Source organism: Propithecus coquereli, unplaced genomic scaffold (assembly GCF_000956105.1).
Source record: "Propithecus coquereli isolate 6110/MARCELLA unplaced genomic scaffold, Pcoq_1.0 Scaffold179, whole genome shotgun sequence".
Classification (NCBI taxonomy): Eukaryota; Metazoa; Chordata; class Mammalia; order Primates; family Indriidae; genus Propithecus; species Propithecus coquereli.
This window is the reverse complement of record NW_012142634.1, coordinates 3,328,225-3,349,403: the sequence shown is the minus strand read 5'-3', so window position 1 is coordinate 3,349,403 and position 21,179 is coordinate 3,328,225. Positions and strand designations below refer to the sequence as shown.

Sequence of the window (21,179 nt, the reverse complement as noted above, 5' to 3'; positions counted from 1 at the left end):
CTCAAGTCTCAACTTATTTGTGCTTTGGTAAAACTCATTAGTTTCAATCTCAGCCTCAGTGAAGCATGATAAGAAAAATTAAGCTGCTATGAACAATCTTATAATCTAAGGTGTATTATAAGTAAAGGTGGCTGAACTGCTGTTATGAATTAGCCATCAGTACTTACTGTATATTAATAGAGTTGAATAAAAGTTTATTCTCACTTTCATATAAATTGTTTGCTCATTTCTTTATATTATTGACCTAAAACCAATACAGCATTCTTTAGACTGACATCCTTGAGTGGGTCTCTTGACTGAATGAATTTTTTAAATTACTATTTAAAAAATATTTTTGGAGTACTTAATATGTAAAGGGTACCAAACTGGATCTTTATGTATTCTGTTTATCCTTGTGAAAAATCATGAAAACCTGTGAAGTCCCATTAAGTAATTCCACAGAAACATTAGAGAAGTCTGACATCTTGATCATGGCTAGGAGAGTCTCACGTATTTTACAGTTTTAAGTAATGATTAGTGAAAATTGCCTTTTATTTTCTTTGACGTAATATTTCAGATAACTTTAATACTTTGACATTTTCATATAAACATTTTTCTATAAAATTAGCTTTTTCTGTGCAATCTTGACACACACACACACACACACACACACACACCCACACCCACACCCACACATGTGTGTGTCACATTTAGGTGGGAGGTGGTTAAGATTTTAGGGATTACATTTAAAAAACTAAATATCAAGGACAAGTTAGCCAAGTGTTTTGAAGTGGATGATTTCTGAATTTTGCCTTTATTTATTGGGTCTTTACAGATGTTCAGTGGTTGTGGAATCAAGATGCTTCCCGAGATTTACTGCTTGCCATCCACCCGCCAAATTACATCGTGCTCTGGAATGCAGACACTGGCACCAAACTGTGGAAGAAGAGCTATGCAGACAACATTCTTTCCTTTTCTTTTGACCCTTTTGATCCCTCACATTTAACTTGTGAGTAATGGTTGCTTGTGGAAAATGAGTTAAGTGAGGTATTTATAATATCGTGATGTCATATACGTAAGATACACACACATATTATACATCTGTAACATTAAAATGACTGAGCAAAGCGAAAAAGCACATCTAGTCCATATATCTGCAGCTCCTAATACACATACTAAATCATAACCCCGTATCATTTGCAAGTATTTCAATAGTTAGAAATGTAGGTCAGCAATATTTAGGAATTTAAATATACCTTTACTATGTTCAATTTGTGAATAGTATTAGACTAGCCAGGGACAGACAGTTACTTTGATATTCTAATTCAGACTTAGTTAAATTTTTTTTTCTAGGAACACTTAAAAAACTTGAATCAAGGGTTTCATTTAGTCTGTAACCAATTTAAGTTCTTGCTTTTTAAATAATTGTCCTACTTCATGCTGTTGGTTTGAGTGCCATAAACAGACACATGTAAGGAACAGAGTAGGCCCAAGGGAATTTTTTCTTACGGAGGCAGTTTTTGCCAATGTGCTTTTGATGTTTTACTGAGCTCATGATCTTAAAACGAGATGTGTTTTAGATATATTTGTGGCTAAATTATTTAGAAAATATTCTTTATTCTGTTATCCAACAGATATTTCTTGAGCTGTTACTACTGTTCTGGGAATCAAAGCAAGGGTTCCTGCCTTGACAGAGTTTCCATCCTTGTGAGAGGGAGTCAGATCATAAACTATGAACATAATGAATTATTAAATTCTAGTATATTAAGAGGTGATAGGTGGTATAAAGGAAGTAAAAGAGAATAAAGGTGTTGGAGAAGAATGGGGGATGAGGTGGCAAGTTGTATTAGATAGAGTGGTCAAAATAGGTTTCATTTTGATAGTGATCAGAAACGTGAAGGAGGGAAGGGCATTAGCTATGGTGAAGAATGTTTTCTCTGGGTTTGAATGACTCAAAATTCTAACTTTTGTCCATCAAGGTTTTTCAAGGGGATGCCTGTGTGTGTGTGTGTGTGTGTGTGTCTGTGTGTGTGTGTGTGTGTGTGTGTGTGTGTGTGTCTGTTGAAGGAAGAAAAGAAAGGCAGACAAGTAGAAGGTAAATGGGAAATGGGACTATATAAAAAACTACAATACAGTGTGTTTAGGCTTTTGCATATATAACTGTTTATTTATGAACATGTGCATACATATACTCAGTCACCAGTTGGCTTATATAAACGCAGTGCTGTGGGAACACAGGAGGGGTACCTCAGCTGGCAGAGTCAGGGAGTGAAGGCATCGCAAAAGAAGGGAAGCGGGGGGACCTTGAAGGATGAGTTCTGGAACCTGAAAAGGGGACAAGGCTTTAGGCTAACTTGATGGCGTCAACTCTTTCCATCCCTATAATTTGGTTGGTGAAAGCACTGTGTATTTCAGAGTGTCAGCTGACCTAACATTATGCTCATGCTGAGTGTGCAAGGGTTGTCATGTCTCTTGAATGCTTCCTTTTTCCCTGTGCTTCAAGCAGCCTTAATAATTGCCAGGATCCAGGATAGATAAGGTTTTTCTGCTCATATATCCCAGTATTTGTCAGCTTCAGTGTTAAGGGAGATTATTTTTTCAGTTATGAAAAGGCCTAAGTTGTATTGCTAAATGTGGTACTCCGTCCTTGAATATTTTTGTTTCATGTACACTTAGTAAGCCACTGGGTGTCCTACTTCTTTTTTTCTAAATGTAAAGGAAAAAGAACACTCTTTACTCCTGCTAAGTTAAGTATGATGCTTGAGAAGAAAAAGGAAATATGTTTAGGCTGAATATAGCTCATCATAATCATTAAAAATTTGGTTTCATCAAGTCAAATATTTGAACTTGGCTACTTGTGATATGCAAAGCCCCTTAAATGTGGGATTTTTTTCTTCTTGTGTAAATCTTATATTCTGAAAAGTGTTTGGATTTTGAAGTTGTGGGATATAATGAGGGAGGGACTTTTAATGAAAGTCTCTGCACTGAATTTATCTGGAAGAACAAACATTTGTTCTTCCTGCCAATAACCTTCTGGTATCTTTTTAATATAAAACATAATTTAGAGTGCTGAGCTTGGAGGCCTCTAAAGAATTGTAATGGACCACCTGTTTCTCTTGAACTTGGAGAACATTCCCATTATATTATGAGTACATAATATTGCCAGTTCTATGTTATTAAAATTATCATTATTTTGCTCTGAAAATTGTATCGGAATAAAACTGTGCTAAACTTGATTAAACTTTAATCAGAGTTTTGCTTTTCTCAATATAGTACTCACCAGCGAGGGTATTGTTTTCATCTCAGACTTCTCTCCATCCAAGCCTCCCTCGGGCCCTGGGAAAAAAGTTTACATATCCAGCCCACACTCTAGCCCATCTCATAACAAGCTGGCTGCAGCCACAGGTGCCAAGAAGGCTCTTAATAAAGTAAAAATTTTAATCACTCAAGAGAAACCTAGGTAAGTTACAAGTGTAGAACTAACGACACTCACCTACTTACAGATATGAAAACATCCTTTTTGAAGATGTACTAAGACTGATTTTCTTTTTCATCTCACCTTTTCTCATTTCTAATTTTGAGTTTATTAGAGGAAAAAATATTCATTTTGTCTTCTCCCTAAGAGAAAATTTAGCATTTATCATGGTTCCTTTCTTTCCGCTAGCTGTGCTAAACTCCCCTGCTGATTTTTACAGATTAAAATTTTTACGTCTGATTTCTACTTCTGAAAATAGATGATTCTAAAGTTGTGGTTATTGAATACATTAAAAATTTGGGCAAGAAAGCTGGATTTTCATTTTAAATACAATTTCATGACTTCAGTGCTGTGCAGTCTCATTAGCCAGCAGAATAAGGGTGTCTTCCTTATGCAGGTGAAGATGTTTCCATCCTGGTTAAAATCCAAGGCTCTAGGGGAAGCTGTAGCTATGTGACTTTGAGAAAAATCTGTAAGCCACTCTCCCAATCTCTAAAATAGGGTTTTAAAATATTTCATAGGGTTGTTGTAAAGATTAATCAATACAATAATGTAAGTAAAGTACTTAATGTAGTGGTTAATACTTAGTAAGCATTCACTTAGAAAATGCTAGCCATTACTGTGTATTTAGGAAATTGCAACTGAATAAAATTTTATTTTAAGTAACTAATTTTATGCATTAGAAAGAGATATCTTTTTTTCCTAGAGCTATGATCTATATATTACTGCTTTGGCAGATTTTTTTGGCACTCATTTTAAGATAGCCTTTATTTTTAATGTGCTAAGATTATTCTGTCTAGACTTTGTGGGTAATTACCTGAAAACTATATGGTGAAAGTATGAATTGCTCTACAACTACATTACAAATTTGTGTGTTAATATCACTTTTATATATTAAACCATAGACTGGTTAAGTTCACTAGTTAATTTACCCCTGTCCTGTGCCAAAATAATTTAAGATTTTTCCTTAACTTTCTATTTTTCATGGATTCCTTGTTATAAACAGATAACTGTGTGGCAGTATGAATAGTTTTATAATCTGTGATTTATATCTCTTAAGTTTTCTCTCATATGAATTACATGTAAATTGTGAGTCTTAGGGAAAATACATTATTTGTTCCTTCAAGTAGAACTTCTGTGGGTGCTTTCACATCCATTAATTCATGTAATCTTAGCACAATTCTGGGCAGTAGTACTAGTCTGATTTTACAGATGAGGTCAACTGAGTCCTACATCATTTTAAATAAAGTTACTCAAACTCACCCAACTAGGAAATGGCAGAGTCAGGATTTTAATGCAATAAAAATCCCTCTCTTTCTAGTCCTATAAACTAACTTTATTTTAAATTTCAAAGCCTTTCAATAAAATCATAGGTAAAAAGAAAATATTAATAGTACATAATTTTATGGCTATTCCTATTAAAATATATTAATATTCAAAAAGGTGATTAAATATATGCAGCAATCACAAATTACTAAAATGATGTTTGAGACTCTGTAACTGTCTTTTACAGTCCACATAGTTTCATCTGTTTTATTTACACAGAAGAAAGTGCTGTGATGTAAGTAAATAAAATACCCTACTTTGTTTCAAAAAGAATTTGAGACAGCTTAAAAGTGAATGAAGGTGGAGAAGGGGAAGTGGCTTGCCTGAGGCCAGAAAGTCCAGTCTGGTCCAGTGACCCTACTTGCCCTAAATGTTGATATTTTAATCCTGAGTCTCGATTACAGCAGTCTATCTAGTACTTGTAATTACAAAGTAAAAATAAAATACAACTATCTTATGAATGCCAGTCACTTACCATCTCATATCATAGACATAATACTCTACTACTTCACATATTTCAAAAATTTAGAAACACTGGCATTTCTACTCAACCTATACAATATTACTGTCATAATTTGGATTTTGGCACACACAGGTCTACATTTTAGATGCTAACCCATGTTGGTCATTTCAGGAAAGAGTTGTAAATTCTCATTGACAATTTTTGTATGGAAAGTACAAAATTAAATCATTTTCTAGCTCTTTCTGATATGAATTAAGTCTTTGAGTCATTTCTCGATTCCTAAAGTAAATGTTTACTTTTTTCAGTGCTGAATTCATGACTCTTAATGATTGCCTTCAATTGGCATATCTGCCTTCAAAAAGGAACCACATGTTGTTACTCTATCCTCGAGAGATTTTAATCCTTGACCTTGAGGTGAATCAAACAGTGGGTGTGATTGCAATAGAACGAACAGGAGTTCCATTTCTGCAGGTATCTACAATTTTTAAACTACGAATGTTATATTGGAAAAGACCATAGTCTCGTGAAAGTCCTTAGTTCCATTTTCTCATTTATATTTATTGGAAGATTAACAACATTATTTTGTATTCCTTGTTTTTCTGAACTTTTGATTAGTTTGATTTATCCTGGAAATTGTGACCGATCCTGAGGTATTTACTGAACTATTTAAGTTACATGGATAAAGATAAATTTTTTAGGATTATAAATGGATTTTTTAAATGTTCATTTAGTTCTAAAGCTTGGTATTATTTGTGTATTTTTGTTGTTTGTTCATTTGGCCCATATTCTCTAAGTATGAGTTTGAGTTTCACGGTATATGCTTTATTAACCTATTGTGTTTTTAAAAAAATAAATATATCATCTGTTTAAAGGTAATACCCTGCTTTCAGCGTGATGGTTTATTTTGTCTACATGAAAATGGTTGTATAACCTTACGTGTTCGAAGATCTTACAATAGCATTTTCACCACTTCAAATGAGGAACCAGGTGAGTTTCTATCTCGCAATAGTGTTAGTTATATTTTTCTTCAAAATTATTTTATAAAGCTTCATGTGGCAAATACCAGCCAAGGCATAGAGTTAATTATAATCCTTACCTTGAATAAGTGTTAGATTATAGTTACAATAGGAGGCATAAAAAAGTACAAGTCTAAGATTGATCTCTTTGTTATAACTGTGCACTTTCGGTATACAACAGAGAGTAATATTTTGTAATTTTTTCTGATTGTATCTGTGAGCCAGGTGGATGTTATCTTCTGTGAATTTTTCTTCAGTACAAGTCCAAACTTGGATGACCTTATTATTATACCTCCCTGACTTCTGCTTAGTTTCAGGAACTTCCATGGTAAAGTGATATAGGTTAATAAGTCTCCAAGGCACTCAATTGTCAAGTCAGTCTTATCTTAGAGAACAGAAATAATGTTTTTGTGAAATGATGGACCGTGTAAAGGTGAAAGTGATTTTCACATCTTTTGTAAAGTATAGTTATTTTCAGGCTTGTTATAGACCACTGCAAATTATGATAGCAGTGTGTCCGTTATTTAATCATATATCACTGTTCATCCTTTTCCAGAGTATTTTATTTCAAAAGTATCGAAAAAAGATATCTCAATCATAGTTGTTATTTTGGAGATGAAGCTTGGAGTGTCCAGTCATAAAGTGAATTATCTTTATATTCTGAGGAAATTTAGTAGTAATTGTAAGAAGTGAACCCATTGTTGACAAACTTTGCATTAGTGAAGGAGTGATATCCTTTTTAGATGAGGTTTTATTTAAATTGAAACAAATAGTAGTGATATTGATATGGATGCTTTCTCATATTTAAAAGAAAATAATTTTATATTAAGATCTAGATCCTGTTCAGGAGCTTACCTATGATTTACGAAGCCAGTGTGATGCAATCAGGGTGACAAAAACTGTCCGTCCCTTCAGTATGGTATGCTGTCCTGTCAACGAGAATTCAGCTGCCCTCATCGTGAGTGATGGCAGAGTCATGATATGGGAACTCAAGTCTGCTCTTTGTAACCGCAGTTCACGGAACAGGTACATGAGTTGATAAGATTGTGTTTTTGTTTTGTTTCCTTTTTTTTTAAATTATCAGAATCATGCAGAAATAGCAGGGCCATTTTTCTATAAAAATGTTTTCAAGGTGATAATTAAGGCTCTAGATTATTAGAGAATTATGTAAACCTGCTAGAGTTATTTCATCTATGTATAAGATTAATATTAATAAATACTATAAAAATAGATAGAATGCCATGATCTGGAGTTAATAGTTTGAGTTCTTAATATGTAATGCAGGTTTTAAATTTGTGAAAACATCTAATTATTATGTCTTTGCAGTAGTTCTGGTGTGTCACCTTTATATTCACCAGTGTCTTTCTGTGGAATTCCTGTAGGAGTGCTACAGAATAAACTCCCAGACCTTTCCTTAGATAACATGATTGGTAAGCTTGTTTTTTCCCTCTAACTTTCATGTTAGGTATTCTTTTTGAAGGGCAAAATTAATAGAGTCACTGACTTGCAATTATTATAAAGTCAAAGTTAATACTTGAGAAAACTAAAATGTTTTCAATAAATCAGAGGGGTATAAAATATTGAAGCATCAAAGTACCTGAAGCAGCATAGATTGGCATTATAGTTGTTGCAATTAGAAAATGTTCACTCATGAGAGACTTCTGGTCTAAACGAAAGAACACATTAGGCATCTGGGTCTGGGATCTGGGGCCCTTGCTGAGCTATACCACACCTCCCAGGGCCTGCATGTTCGCTAGTCACGCAGCTTGGAATTAAGTGCACGCTTCCTCTCTCTCCTTTTCTGCTACTCCTAATTCACAATTCAACTCAAGTGTTTCTTTCTTTAATCTCCTAAGTCTGATTTAAATTTTCTTCTTTTGTGGCCCCTAATAGTTATCAGCTGTATTTTATTTGTAGTTATTTTTGCTTCTGTTTCATTCACTAAGTTATAAGCTCCACAGGGGTGGGGCAGTGTTTGATTCCATTTTGTATCCCTCAGCACAGGGCCTTGTGCAGTCTAGATTTGCAATAAATATTTATTAAAGGAATAAAATAACTGAACAATATTAGAAAAAATTATTTTAACTTTTTGACATGAATTTTCTTATTTTTGTGTTCAGGATTCTTTCAACAAATATTTACTTGTAGATAAAATAGTCAAAGTTATTTAATTATTGTGGGGCTAGTACATCCATATTAAAGGAAGAATGAGGATTTGTGATTTTAAATTTTATGCAACTTAAAATTGTTAGACTTTGTAACTATGCCAATCAATTTTGACATCTAATTCTTTTAAAATTGTGGCTGTGGTTTATAAAGGATTTTCTGTATCATTTTTTATTCTTCCATAGTGTAATTGAAAATGTATGTTATTTAGGTTTTTTGTTGAAATGCTAGGTAGGTAATATACTATTAATAGAGCATTACCTTATTAATCATTAATCAGATCATGTTTATTGAGTGCTTAATACTACGTTAAGTGTTGTGCTAAATACGTGTTCCCTCACCACAACGCCGCAAGGCAGATAATATTAGGGAACTGAGGCCCACAAAGATTAAAGAATGTGCCCCAAACTACTCAGCCACACAGTGGAAGAGCCAGACTGTGACCTCAGTAATCCTGGCTCTGGAGACTACTCCTTGGCAATGGCCTCCAGTTCTGGTGGCTCCACTGTTACCTTGAGCGAGACCTTGACCCCTCTCTAGGCTTCTGTTTTCTCATGATTCTTACCAGTCCTAAAATCCTTTTGCTGAATGACTCTAACTTTTATATTTAAAATTCTTTCTATTCACTAGACATAAATCCGTATGAAAAAGTTAAGACACATGACTTGTTTCGCAAAATTCATTTCATAAATAATACAATTTTTGAGTTAATTGACCTTGTCTGTTCTTAAAATGAAATATTAAAGTGAAAAGAATTATAAAAACACATGAACAGAACTAATCAGTAATATGAAGCCCATAGGAGATTGAAATTTAATGCTGTTTAGGTATCTAAGTGGTATAAATTACACTTTTTAAGAGAAAAAAGGATACAGATTGTATAGCAGTTCTTGAAAATGTGGTTGATTTTGAAGTGTTAAATAAAGCTTTGTACTTGAAAACATTTTAATTAAAACTTTTAATTAAACCTTTAATTTGAAATTCACTGTGTACTTAGTGATAATTGAAAGCAATTCAGTTAAATACAGAGGCTGATTTGTATTCATTGGATAAAAGCTGATGCTTATTAAGGCCTAATCTGCCATACCCTGTCATTATGGAAAATACTCGAAGAAAAATGTGGCTTTCCCAGGAGTCAACTCCAAGCTAATAGGGTTGGTATATGTGGTACCTACCTGTTGAACTTCTCATTGCTTTATATTCCATCTTTTGTTACCAAAGTTAGGCAGAGAGATTGGTGTCAACTGTGTGGCTAACCTAAGGGATCATTTTAATTGGATTAAATTGATGGCCATTTTTCCTATATGTTTTGTGGATTTTTAAATAACATTATTATTAAAAAAACTTTACAGCCTTAAAAGGTTATATTCATAGTCCCATTACACACAGTCTTAGTAATTATTTACATTTTTCCTTACACAGTATTTCCATGTTTTCATGTATGTGTATGTAGATGTAGATATGTGTATATATATGTGTGTGTGTGTGTGTGTACACACACATACACATACACACACACACTCACATACTCTTTATTATGTGCTTTTGGGAAGTTAATCCCAATATTCAATAGCAATTTATAGGAAGGAAATTTATATACCCTTTTTAATGAACAGTCTTGATTTTGTTGTACTCTTTGGGTTCACATTTTGTTAGAATGGTTTTTATTAGAATCATCTTTTTAGTTTGAAATCTGGCAACCTAAGTACAAATGGTATATCTGAAAATAATGCCATTGAAGACTTAACTGTTAACACTGACAGTTCATATATTATCCAGATTATTTATTATTTTATATATTTACTTATAAAGCTTAAATTTTCTATTTATATTGACACCTTAAGATTTCTTACTAGAAATCACAGGTGAGGTCTTTGAACTTGCTTTTCGTGATTACCAATTTTATATAAACTTTACAAAGTACATCAGATTGAAAAATAACCTTTTAGAAAGCAGTAAGATGGGAATGTGGTATGGCATCCCACATCCCAGAAACTGTTCTCTAACCTAAGTTCTCTTGATTTGTTCTGGAGCCTCTGTGTAGTGCCTTAATACCAGAAACTTTGGCTAAAACAGTGTTTCTTAGAAGACATAGGTCCCTGAATTCTGGATGACAACACTCTGGAATTATCCATCCTTTGAGTTGTAGGCTGGTGTGATTTAAGTTCCATAGCCAAGCACAGCCACTGTGGCCCTAATAGCTATAGCCCTAGAGTGCTATATTACACCTTTGCTTCTAAACCCGAGGAACATTTCCACTGAAAAGTTTCTTTATATTTTTAAGGTCAGCATGTGTTACAATTAATATCTTTTGTTATCTTTATTACAAATCAGGACAAAGTGCAATTGCTGGGGAAGAACATCCCAAAGGCTCCATTCTGCAGGAAGTGCACCTCAAATTCCTGCTTACAGGGCTGCTTTCAGGACTGCCCTCACCACAGTTTGCTATCCGTATGTGCCCACCATTGACCACAAAAAACATCAAGATGTATCAGCCACTGCTTGCTGTTGGTGGGTATTTGACCTATCTTTTTTTAACTCACTTTATAAGATGTTTGGGTTTCCTAGTTTCTAGAAAATCCATTGTTCTCTTTGAGGATTCTTTTTTCTTTTTTTTTTTCTGTCCTTTTATTCCAACTGTCTTATTTTTAATTTCAGTGGTAACTCATCCACCTTAGATTGGACAATCGAGTCTCTAACACTATAATATATTTCTGAAATGCCAGGAGGCTAGTCCCTGTGTGATTTTAAATCACAGACTTCTTATCTTTTCTTGGACCACCCCAGTCTTTCCGCGCATGCCATTTTGTATTCAGTCTTTGTTAATTAAAAATATAGTCAGAGTTAACAGTTTAATAATAGCAGCGTTCTTCATTTGCTAAGAATTGTATGTTGAATATTGTTTAAAGTGGCTATGGTTCCCTATAAACTTAGATTTGCTTTTTTGTTTGAAATTGCATATTTTCATGTTATAGATAGAAAATTTGTCTAGGTTTCAAGTTGCTGTCAATTAATTTCACAGTAAGGTGATGAACCTAATTTTTTTACAGTGTACAGAAAAAGATCAAACTTTAGTTTGCTATTAAGTATATGAGGTTAAAATACATTTCTCCAAATTTTTTGAAAAATAGTATTTGTTTGAAACTGTCAACATTTCTTCTTAAGTTGCTATTAGTTGGCTTCTGTCTTTCTCCTGAAATCTATAAACATGTGATTTGTGATTCTTTTTTTTCTTTCTTAAATGAAAACCTAACCACATTTATTTTGTGGGCAACATATCTCAGCTTAATGCCTGACTTGTCAGTACTGAAGATTCATTTGGGTATTACTGTTTGGCAGTATTTTTTTCCTGTTCTCTTCCTGTGGCTATCTTCTGAAAGTAATTTGAATTTTAAGATTCAATAGTCTGTGTATTTGTGTCCAGATTTATATAAATGCAGATAAATGTTTAATTTTGCTTTAGAAACTATTAATTCATATTTAACCTCTAATAGAGATTTTAACTTGGATCCATCAGTGTACTTTATATGTACATGTATGTACAATGTCAGTGTACCTAATTTGTCAGTTAGGATTTTGTCAATTTCTTGGGGAAAATTACTCCTTGGAACAACTATAAAATAAGACCTATGGCAAGGTCTGAGATTTATTGTAAAATAAGTTGTATTGTACTAGCATACAGTGAATATCATCATTTACTGACTTTAGTATAATAACAAAGTAAAAGTAAAAAATATAAAATAAGTGCCTAAAGTTCTGCAGTGTCACTAAGGAAGATAAGTAGAGTTCAACTATGGAATTACTTCCTGTGCTGCCCCTAGAGTATTAGTTTATAGGTTCACCATCATGAAAACTTCAGATCGTAGAGATCATTTGATTGTTATGAAGATCTTTTAATTGAAAAACTTTAGTAATACTTTTACAGTATACCAGAAGGTATTATGGAATAGATGGTAAGTATAAGCAACTGCACAATATGTTTTTCTAAAATAGTTTTGCAAAAGATTTATGGAACTTTATTTTGCAAATAAGAGAAAATTGGAATTTGCCTAGAATTTTTACTTCCATTCTATTACTTTGTATGAATTCATTAATCATTTTAAATCATGTGCAGTAAGAAAGTGATTGTCCAAATAATTTGTTCACTTTTCTTGCTTAATTGATAAATACATTTTAGACACAGAAGCTTTACTTAGGTATGTTCCTGTCCCTTCTGTTTAAATTTTAGACAGAGTACTTGAGACCATTAAAAGCTTTAGGAATAGTAATAACTTTACACTATTAATTACAGTGATAACAGAAATACTAATAGTTAACCATGTGCTTACTTTGTGCAAAGTACTACGCTGAGTGTTTTACATATATTTTCTCATTTAATTTCTAACAAATAGATTTTCTACTATTCCCATTTCAAAGAGGTAAAAACAGATTTAGTATGGGCAAATAATTCACCCAAAAGTTTCTGGCAGAGCCAGGGCTTGAGCCCAGGCTTCTTTAACTGCAGAAACCACAATTAACAATCATACTTTATGATCTTGTCAGGATTTATTTAATATGAGACAAAACAAAAACAAAAACTTTGTAAAGAAGAATAGAAAAACCTGGTTGACAAGCTCTCTTAGGTTGCCTTTTTGAGGACCAGCTGTAAGAAACCTTCTGAATCTCAAAAAGTATTATATAAACTGCGATGTGTAGAAAAGCTTAGGAAAGCTGCAAATTGTGTGTGTACTGATACAGGTTTTAAAATCTTTTTGTGAAAATCTGTCCCCAGAGTTAGGCATGATTTTAGAGCACATCAGATTAGGCCCATTTTTGATAAGGAAGTGGAAAAAAATATTCATTCTTTTTTTGGGGGGAGGTACATAGCTCAAAGCTTGAGTCCCTTTGGTAAAAGATTAAGTGTTATAAAATGATGAAAATCTTGAGAAAGATTAATGTTGAAAAGATATGGAATTCCCACTAAATTAATAGTCTTCTGTTACATCATTTTGATAGGCACAGGAAATGGTTCTGTCCTGGTGTACCACCTCACCAGCGGTCTGCTACACAAGGAGTTAAGCATCCATTCATGTGAGGTCAAGTGAGTATGTCATTGTGATGTTGGGATCACAAACATACATGATATCAGGAAAAAGTTCTCATAGACTTTTGTACATTGAACACTCTACAGTGGTATTTACAATGGTGATTATTTGAAAAATTTGAATAATGAATATTCATATCCAACTAATGGCTATGTTAATTAAGGATGAGTACTAATTGTTTGCTTTGTAAAGAACATAAGCAGTGGAGAATTTTTTCTCTTTTACTGCTATATCTTATTTATTTCTCCTAAGGTCCAGGCTAGTTTCTCACTGGAAATTTCTGTGTTGCTTTGTTCAGGTTTATTTCATTTATTTTTTATTTCTGTGAAGATCTATTAGTAGGATTGCTCATGATAAATTTGAATGAAGTCATTTTAATTGTTAATTAATGTTATTTATTTCTTTGTTTAAACATCATCAGAAAAAGTACCAAAACTGTATAGCACTTACTCTTTGCTTTTTTAGATATGATCTGTTTATGAGTGCTGTATATACAGAGATGTCTGAGGAAAGGCTACATTGATAGAGGAGTACCTCTTGCTTTTTATTTTAAAGTGCATACTTGTCTACTCCATGGCATTATTTTGCTAAACGCAAGGCTTTTTTTTTATTTTTTGCCCTATCAATGATAGATTGTACAGTTACACATACATATACAATAGAAATTTCCAGTAGTTTTTGATGATCTTTTAATGAAAGCATATTTCTGTTTTCTATATATTATGTAATTGTAGGTCTCGTGTATACATTAAAATTCTTTAGTGAACCCTTAGCGAACACATTATTCTGTGTAAATGCATTTTCTGAATGGAGAAGGGTTAACCCTTTAAATATCACAACTTCTGATTGTGATGAAAATCGCTGAGAAGTTTACATTGCCTTATTCTTTCAAGTGCATTTTTTTGTGGTACAGCCCAGGCGACTATTTATTGCTACCTTATGCTGTGCTCCTACAGTATCTCCCACATTTACATGGAATAGGAATGTCTTCAAATGCATTGAGCTTTTGGGGTACAGTGACACAGGTGTCTGTTTGGACTGTCTCAGGCTTTTGTTCATCTTTTCTCTTCTCTGCTGTTATGATGTCTGCAATTTGCCATTCTGGCACTTCTAGAAGTCTCTGCTGCCACTGCCGATATCGTCTCTCTCCTTTCCTTTCCTGTGTACATTTCTTCTCTTGACATTTCCTTTCTCCCTTGCCTTTTGTGTGTGGTGTTTCCTCTTATGGCTAACACCAACCAGTCAAAACTCCTCTTATGGCTAACACCAACCAGTCAAAACTCTCCATTTAACCAGTACTTGTTCTAAGGGTTATATTAAGTATTAATACATTGCATGCATCGTTTTGTTGAATCCCCACTACAACCGTATGGGATAGACATTATATTTCCAATTTACAGAGGAAGAAACTGAGAATTACAGAGTAATCTATGAAAGAGGTAGATGGAATTTAGTCTAGGCCTTTGAAGCTTCATAGCCTTAGGTCTTGACTTACTTTTACAGTGCATGTCCTAGATCTCCAGCTAAAAAAATTCACATAGATTAGTAGAAATATTTTGACAATAAAATAAAAATGTTGGCTGAACCAAGATTAATGCAAAGAATTTGACACATGCTTCTGAAAAATCAAACACATTGTCATTTTTTCCCTTAATAGTGAAAACTTCAGTAGCTAATTTATCAATTAGCTCTTAGTTTTAAGTAAGATTTGTTATCCTGGATCAGTCAGATTGTAGATGTCACTAAATATTATAACTTACACATGCTATGATAATATTTATGGTTGAATGACACTGAAATTAATTAGAAAGTGTTATTTGAGATACTGAATAACTAAGGGATATGCTACTCAGTCTCACGTTGTGAATGATCATACAAAGATACTCCATTTTTTATATTAATTTTCCCTCTTAATTGCCATGTTGAAAATAATTCACATTTTATATTCAGAGATTCTGCCCAAGGGGATGCTGAAATCCTGCTGTCTTTTTGTTTCAATTAATACAATTTTAGTATTACAATTAAAGCCATTATAAAAATTTTGCAGATGTGTTATAAAAATTTCAGAACTTATTATCAATAAAGCCAATACATTCTAGATTTTATATGCAAATTATGCTTACTTTTATAAAATTGTTTTTCTACCTTATACTAAAATGTGTTTTTTTAAATCATATAATCTTAAGTACTTGAATGTTGTACATACATACAGCCAGGGAATATAACCCTGTAGTTCCTGCAAATAGTTGCATGTGTGTGTTTTTTTAAAACCAGGATGTTTTAACCAGGGATACTTGACTCAAATATCTATTGAGAATATTCTATATGCTTGTAAACAGACAAAGCATTTGATGCTTATAATCCAGTGAAAGATACCTGGAAGTACACAAAATAGAGAGATACATGTAGGTTTTCTTAGATTATTAGTTTGTGTCTTTGTCCAGTAGGCTGAGTTTACAATACAATCGAGTATCCCTTATTCAAAATGCTTGGGACCAGAAGTGTTTCAGCTTTTGGAGTTTTTTTGGATTTTGGAATATTTGCTTATATATAAGGAGATATGTTGGGGATGGGCCCTGAGTCTAAACCCAGAATTCATCTGTGTCTCATATATACCTTATACACATAGACTGAAGGTTGCTTTATATAATATTTTTAATAATTTTTTACTTGAAACTCAGTTTGTGTACATTAAACCATCAGAAAACAAAGGTGTCATAATGATGCTCAAAAAGTTTTGGATTTTAGGGCATTTTGTATTGGATTTTTGGATTAGAGATGCTCAACCTGTAATATAGCCCAGTACTATTTTGAATGTCAAAAATTGCTATTATAATAGTAGCATATATGGATATCAGAACATTGATTGACTCAGTATTGCTTTGAGTAAATTGAGTGATTTGTGGAAAGTAAAATGATCTCTATTTTGTCTGTCTGTATTTGCAGAAGGATCTTAGAATTTCAAGGCCACTCAGAAAATGTGTATTCCCACTAGCCACCCAGTGTTGAGAAGGAGCCTCTCTATGGCAACCCCAGTAGGTGGTCAAGAGGCCCAGCTTGAGAAACTGCAGGAGTCAGAACCCTACATACCTGTTGATAATTCTAAGGTTATAATTGTTCAGTGGTTAGGAATCCAAAAAAAAAAAAAAAAAATCCTAGATCAAGCCAGAAAATGAGCTGCTGTTCTTATTAATTTTTTATAGACCTCAGTGTACAGTTAGACCTAGATGATAGTGTTCTAATCCTGAGGGCAGTGTGGTACTCAGCTGTGTTTGGTAAGAGTTTTTATTTTTTTCTGAGAAATAATCCCCTCCTTATCTAATCCACTTTGAAGTTCAACTTGGTTTTTATTTTCCTTAGTAGGAATCAGATATACAAGCTGCTTCTGTAATCTATTCAAAGGCAACATGCTCATACTGCTAGGTTACAAGTAAGCAGCTACCCTGTGTTCTGTTATATCCTGTATACTAGAACATCTCGTAAACAGTGGGGAAAGCACTTCTCTGAAAATACATGGAACCAATAAACATAAGGAGTGCTGAGTTTTTCTTGGACATCATTCCCGTAATCTAACAAAATTTCCTGAGTACTTACCATGTGCCTGGAGAGAAATGATGGGGTAGCTCCTTTCTAAGAGAGTATAATCTAGCACGGTGTTTCTCAGCCAGCCACACGGTTTCCTCAGTCATTCAGGCTTAGATTAAAGCCCAGTTTGCCCTTTGGGTCTGAGCTTTAATAGTCTTCAGGGGCTGCCTGGCCCCTGAGACCAGATTATGTCTGATTCTTACATGGTCATGCTGAACTCTTCACTTTCTTCTGCAGTAAATAATATAGAAGGCGCTTGTGTAATGTCTCTTTTCTGCTAGATTGTAAGCTCCAGAAGGACAGCAATTATGTCTGTCTTGTCCATGGCTGCATTTCCAGTGCCTAGCCCAGTCACTCACGTATACCAGCTACTTAACAGATACAATTTTGGAAATAATGAATGAGAAATGGGAGGACTGGAATTCTTACGGTCCAGAGATAGTGGCATCACTATTCTGGAGCATGATCAGTTCAGACTGCAAGACTTGGAGGGTGGGTCTTAGGGTTTCTGTGGACAAACAGGTCTCATTGAAGCTACCAGACCAATACAGAGAGCAGAATACATCCAAAATGATTCCTCTTATCTTTTGTTCACTCTAAGTAGAAAAATTGGTGAATACTGTTGCTGTTAGGAAAACAAAAGGAGAAACAAGAGTCCAAGGGACTTTTCTAGTGACTAATTATCCAAATTATATAGTATTCACTATGGGTGTGGTTTGAGTTTAGGAAATGGGGAGGCCTCATAAAGAAAATAGGGCTTCAGTTAGATGTTGTAATGAGAGTAATAATGATAATTGCCAATACACATGGTGATTACTATGTGCCAGGCTTATTCACATACTCAGTGATACTATTCCTGCACAACAGATGAGGAAATCGAGATACAGAGAGAGCACAGAGCTGTTAAGTGCTCGAGCCAGGACTTGAACTCCAGTGGTATTTGAAGAGGAAAGTTCATTCCAGGCATGGACATTCCCAAAGGTACTCAGTTATAAGTAGCCTAATCTGAGTGTATCAGTGAAACTTCATGTTTAAAAAGTTACAATCCTTGATAACCACAGCAATTCTCTGCTGTTGCAAATTGTTGTTAGTTCTCTTTGGATTATGCTTGTCCTTCTGAGGAAAGACAAGTAGATCGGTACAAAGGGATCAGTAAGGAAGGTTATTCTCATTAAAGTGGCAGATAAGGTTCAAATGATTGAGAGGTCAGCTTGGTTAGGTAGGATGAGGCTAATGGTTGGATAGCTTTGAAGGCCACATAGAGGAGTTTGGATATTATACAGGAAGCCATTGTGCCTTCTTGGGTAAATAGGAAACATGTTAAAAACAGTATTTCATGCTAAACCTAGCAATAGCATTCAAGTTGGTATAGAAATGGATAAACTAGAGCACAGGTTGGTAAACATTTTCTGTAAAGAGGCTGATGGTAAATATTTTAGGCTTAGGATTTTAGCCCTTAAAACCTCTGTCACAGCTACTCAACACTGCTGTTGTATCGTGAGAGGTGCCATAGATGATAAATTGTTTTTAAAAATGGCTGTCCCATAAATGCTGATGAGCAGTCATGTAGAACAGAGGTTCCGACTTCTCTCCCAACCAGCCTCGATCACCTTGTAACCAGTGTGGATCCTTCTCATGACTCTGATGGGGCTGGCTCGTTGTCCCAGTGGCCCCTTCTCTCTTCCATTCTCTGCAGATTGTGACAGTTTGCACTGTCCAGTTATGTTAGTGGGAAAAAATTTGTCATCACCTCCTGTCCCACATAAACGAGACTCCCAGGGCATTAGCTTGCCATCTTGTCATACATATCTTTTTCCTTGAGATTTTTCTTTTGTGCTTCTCTCTAATTGATGTACTATTTGGAACTTTTAACCACTTCAAAATCTAACAGCTCAGTTTCTATTCTTTGTTTCTGAAATTTCTGCTTTCAAACCAAGAATTTTGTTAAAATTTGGTAAAATTCTTAAGTGTACCTAACTTTAAGCATTCCACTCAGAATATTTCTATACCACTTCTTTTTAAGCAGTTGGAATTCTTGGAAACTACTGTCATGTGATTCACTCTCTGGCCAGATTATAATAGTCATTTTAATGCTGAATGAATTTTAATGCTAATGAATCCTGGTCACTAAACTATCTTGTCACTACATTTGGAAATAAAGTTTTAATTAGAAATAATTTTATATGTGTTAGAAATATATGGTAATATAGTCTCAAATATAAGGTCACGTTATGATAAAAGGTTAGCTGGGAGCGGTGGCTCACGCATGTAATCCTAGCCCTTTGGGAGGCCAAGGGTAGAAGGATCACTTGAGCCCAGGAGTTTAAGATCGGCCTGGACAACAGCAAGACCCCTGTCTCTACAAAAAATAAAAAAAAAAATTAGTGAGGCATGGTGGTACATGCCTGTAGTCCCAGCTACTTGGGAGGCTGAGGCAGGAGGATCACTTGAACCCAGGAGTTGGAGGCCGCAGTGAACTATGATGATGCCACTGCACTCTAGCCTAAGCAGTAGAGCAAGACATTATCTCAAAAAAAAAAAAAAATTATTTTTTGATTAACTTGTGTAATAAAATTTAGGTCTTAGGAAAACTTATTTTTTAAATAAATGTTCCCAACAAAAAAGGGTATTAATTTAGTCTGTGTTTAATTTCTCATTATAGGGGTATCGAGTGGACAAGTTTAACCAGCTTTCTTTCTTTTGCTACCTCAACACCAAACAACTTGGGATTAGTGAGAAATGAACTTCAGTTGGTTGATCTTCCAACAGGTTTGTTTTAAAGGATTCAAAGTGGTTTGTCATATTGATCAGTGATGTTGTTATTTATAAAACATGTCCAAAATACTTTTACCTTTGAATTTTATCTTGTTTTCTGTGTTTATATATTCTTTTGTTTTGTAATAATTGCTCTAGAAAGATCTCATCATTGTTTTTATGGAAATTTTGTTAACACAAATACATGATAAAGTGGAGGACCATTAACTTAAACAGATTCATAAAAAAAATAGGATACCAGGTCTACTTTTTAAGTGCATTGTTATATATAATCAAAAGATCAATTTTAAAATTACTCTTTATTAGATTCTCTGTTTAAAAATTTGGCCTTGGGCCAGGCATGGTGGCTCATGTCTATTATCCCAGCACTTTGGGAGGCTGAGGCAAGAGGATCACTTGAGCCCAGGAGCTCAAGACCCTGTCTCAAAAACATAGGGAGACTCTGCCTCTAAAGAGAGAGAGGGAGAGGGAGGAAAGGAAAGAAAGCCTTTTCAGGAAACCCTTAGAAAACCCAGAGGTTAAGTATTGTTAAGCTCGAATTTAAAACTTTTGATAGTCTCTGACTAACTGAATAGGGAAACTTGATTTGGAAGTTTGAAAACTCTGTAATAGGAAACATTCCAGTAAAGTAACTTGTTCAGAATTGTTAAAAACCTAAACCCAGTGAATTTCAAAAGAACTTGAAAATCTAATAAGGTGAGAGTTTAAAATTATTTTATGGTACATGCAGTAATTTCATAAAGGCTTTCTGACAAAATTATGATAAGTTTCTTTAAAATGGTATAGCAATATGAATATATATAGATGATTTTAACCAATATATGTGTGTACCTGTGTGTGTAAAATAGATCAAGTAAATGGTTGTAAATAAATGAAGTATATGGTTGTTTTCTTATATTCTCCATATGTATTTCCAAGCTCTCAAAGATATAGGTGCTTTTTACTGAACCTTAAGGCAGCAGCCCCATCTGTAGTCCAGTGTCGTTCTGGTCTCATTGGAAGTGACCTGCTCAGTGAGCCTTATCCTCAGATTCCTAGTTTGCGAACAAACTGGCACCGGCTCTCTAGTTACGTAGTATCCCAGGGGTGAAATGCTGTACTCTAGCATCATTCATTAAAAAAATCCTTGTTCATTTTTTTCCAGTCAAGTCAAGTTGAGAACTATAAGATACAACTTAAAATCTTTCACAGATTTATTCTTAAGGAACTAATGTCTACAGTAATAATTAATGACTTCCTTAAGTGGGATATTTGAGTTCATAGATTAGACTTTTATAGCCTTGTCTTCTAAGGAGGCCAGCAGACTAACC

The 21,179-nt window shown here is 34.1% G+C and overlaps 1 protein-coding gene across 1 annotated transcript in view; it reads left to right on the top strand.

Moving 5' to 3' along the window:
• The window catches only part of WDR11 (WD repeat domain 11), a 62,396-nt gene that overhangs the window by 7,345 nt on the left and 33,872 nt on the right, over window positions 1-21,179 (top strand). Inside the window, exons 3-12 of the mRNA XM_012642383.1 lie at window positions 694-700; window positions 815-988; window positions 3,253-3,439; window positions 5,549-5,714; window positions 6,116-6,230; window positions 7,090-7,285; window positions 7,586-7,689; window positions 10,760-10,936; window positions 13,421-13,505; window positions 19,757-19,863. Of these exons, the coding sequence (XP_012497837.1) occupies window positions 694-700; window positions 815-988; window positions 3,253-3,439; window positions 5,549-5,714; window positions 6,116-6,230; window positions 7,090-7,285; window positions 7,586-7,689; window positions 10,760-10,936; window positions 13,421-13,505; window positions 19,757-19,863 (1,318 nt within the window). The remainder of the gene's footprint in view (window positions 1-693; window positions 701-814; window positions 989-3,252; window positions 3,440-5,548; window positions 5,715-6,115; window positions 6,231-7,089; window positions 7,286-7,585; window positions 7,690-10,759; window positions 10,937-13,420; window positions 13,506-19,756; window positions 19,864-21,179) is intronic.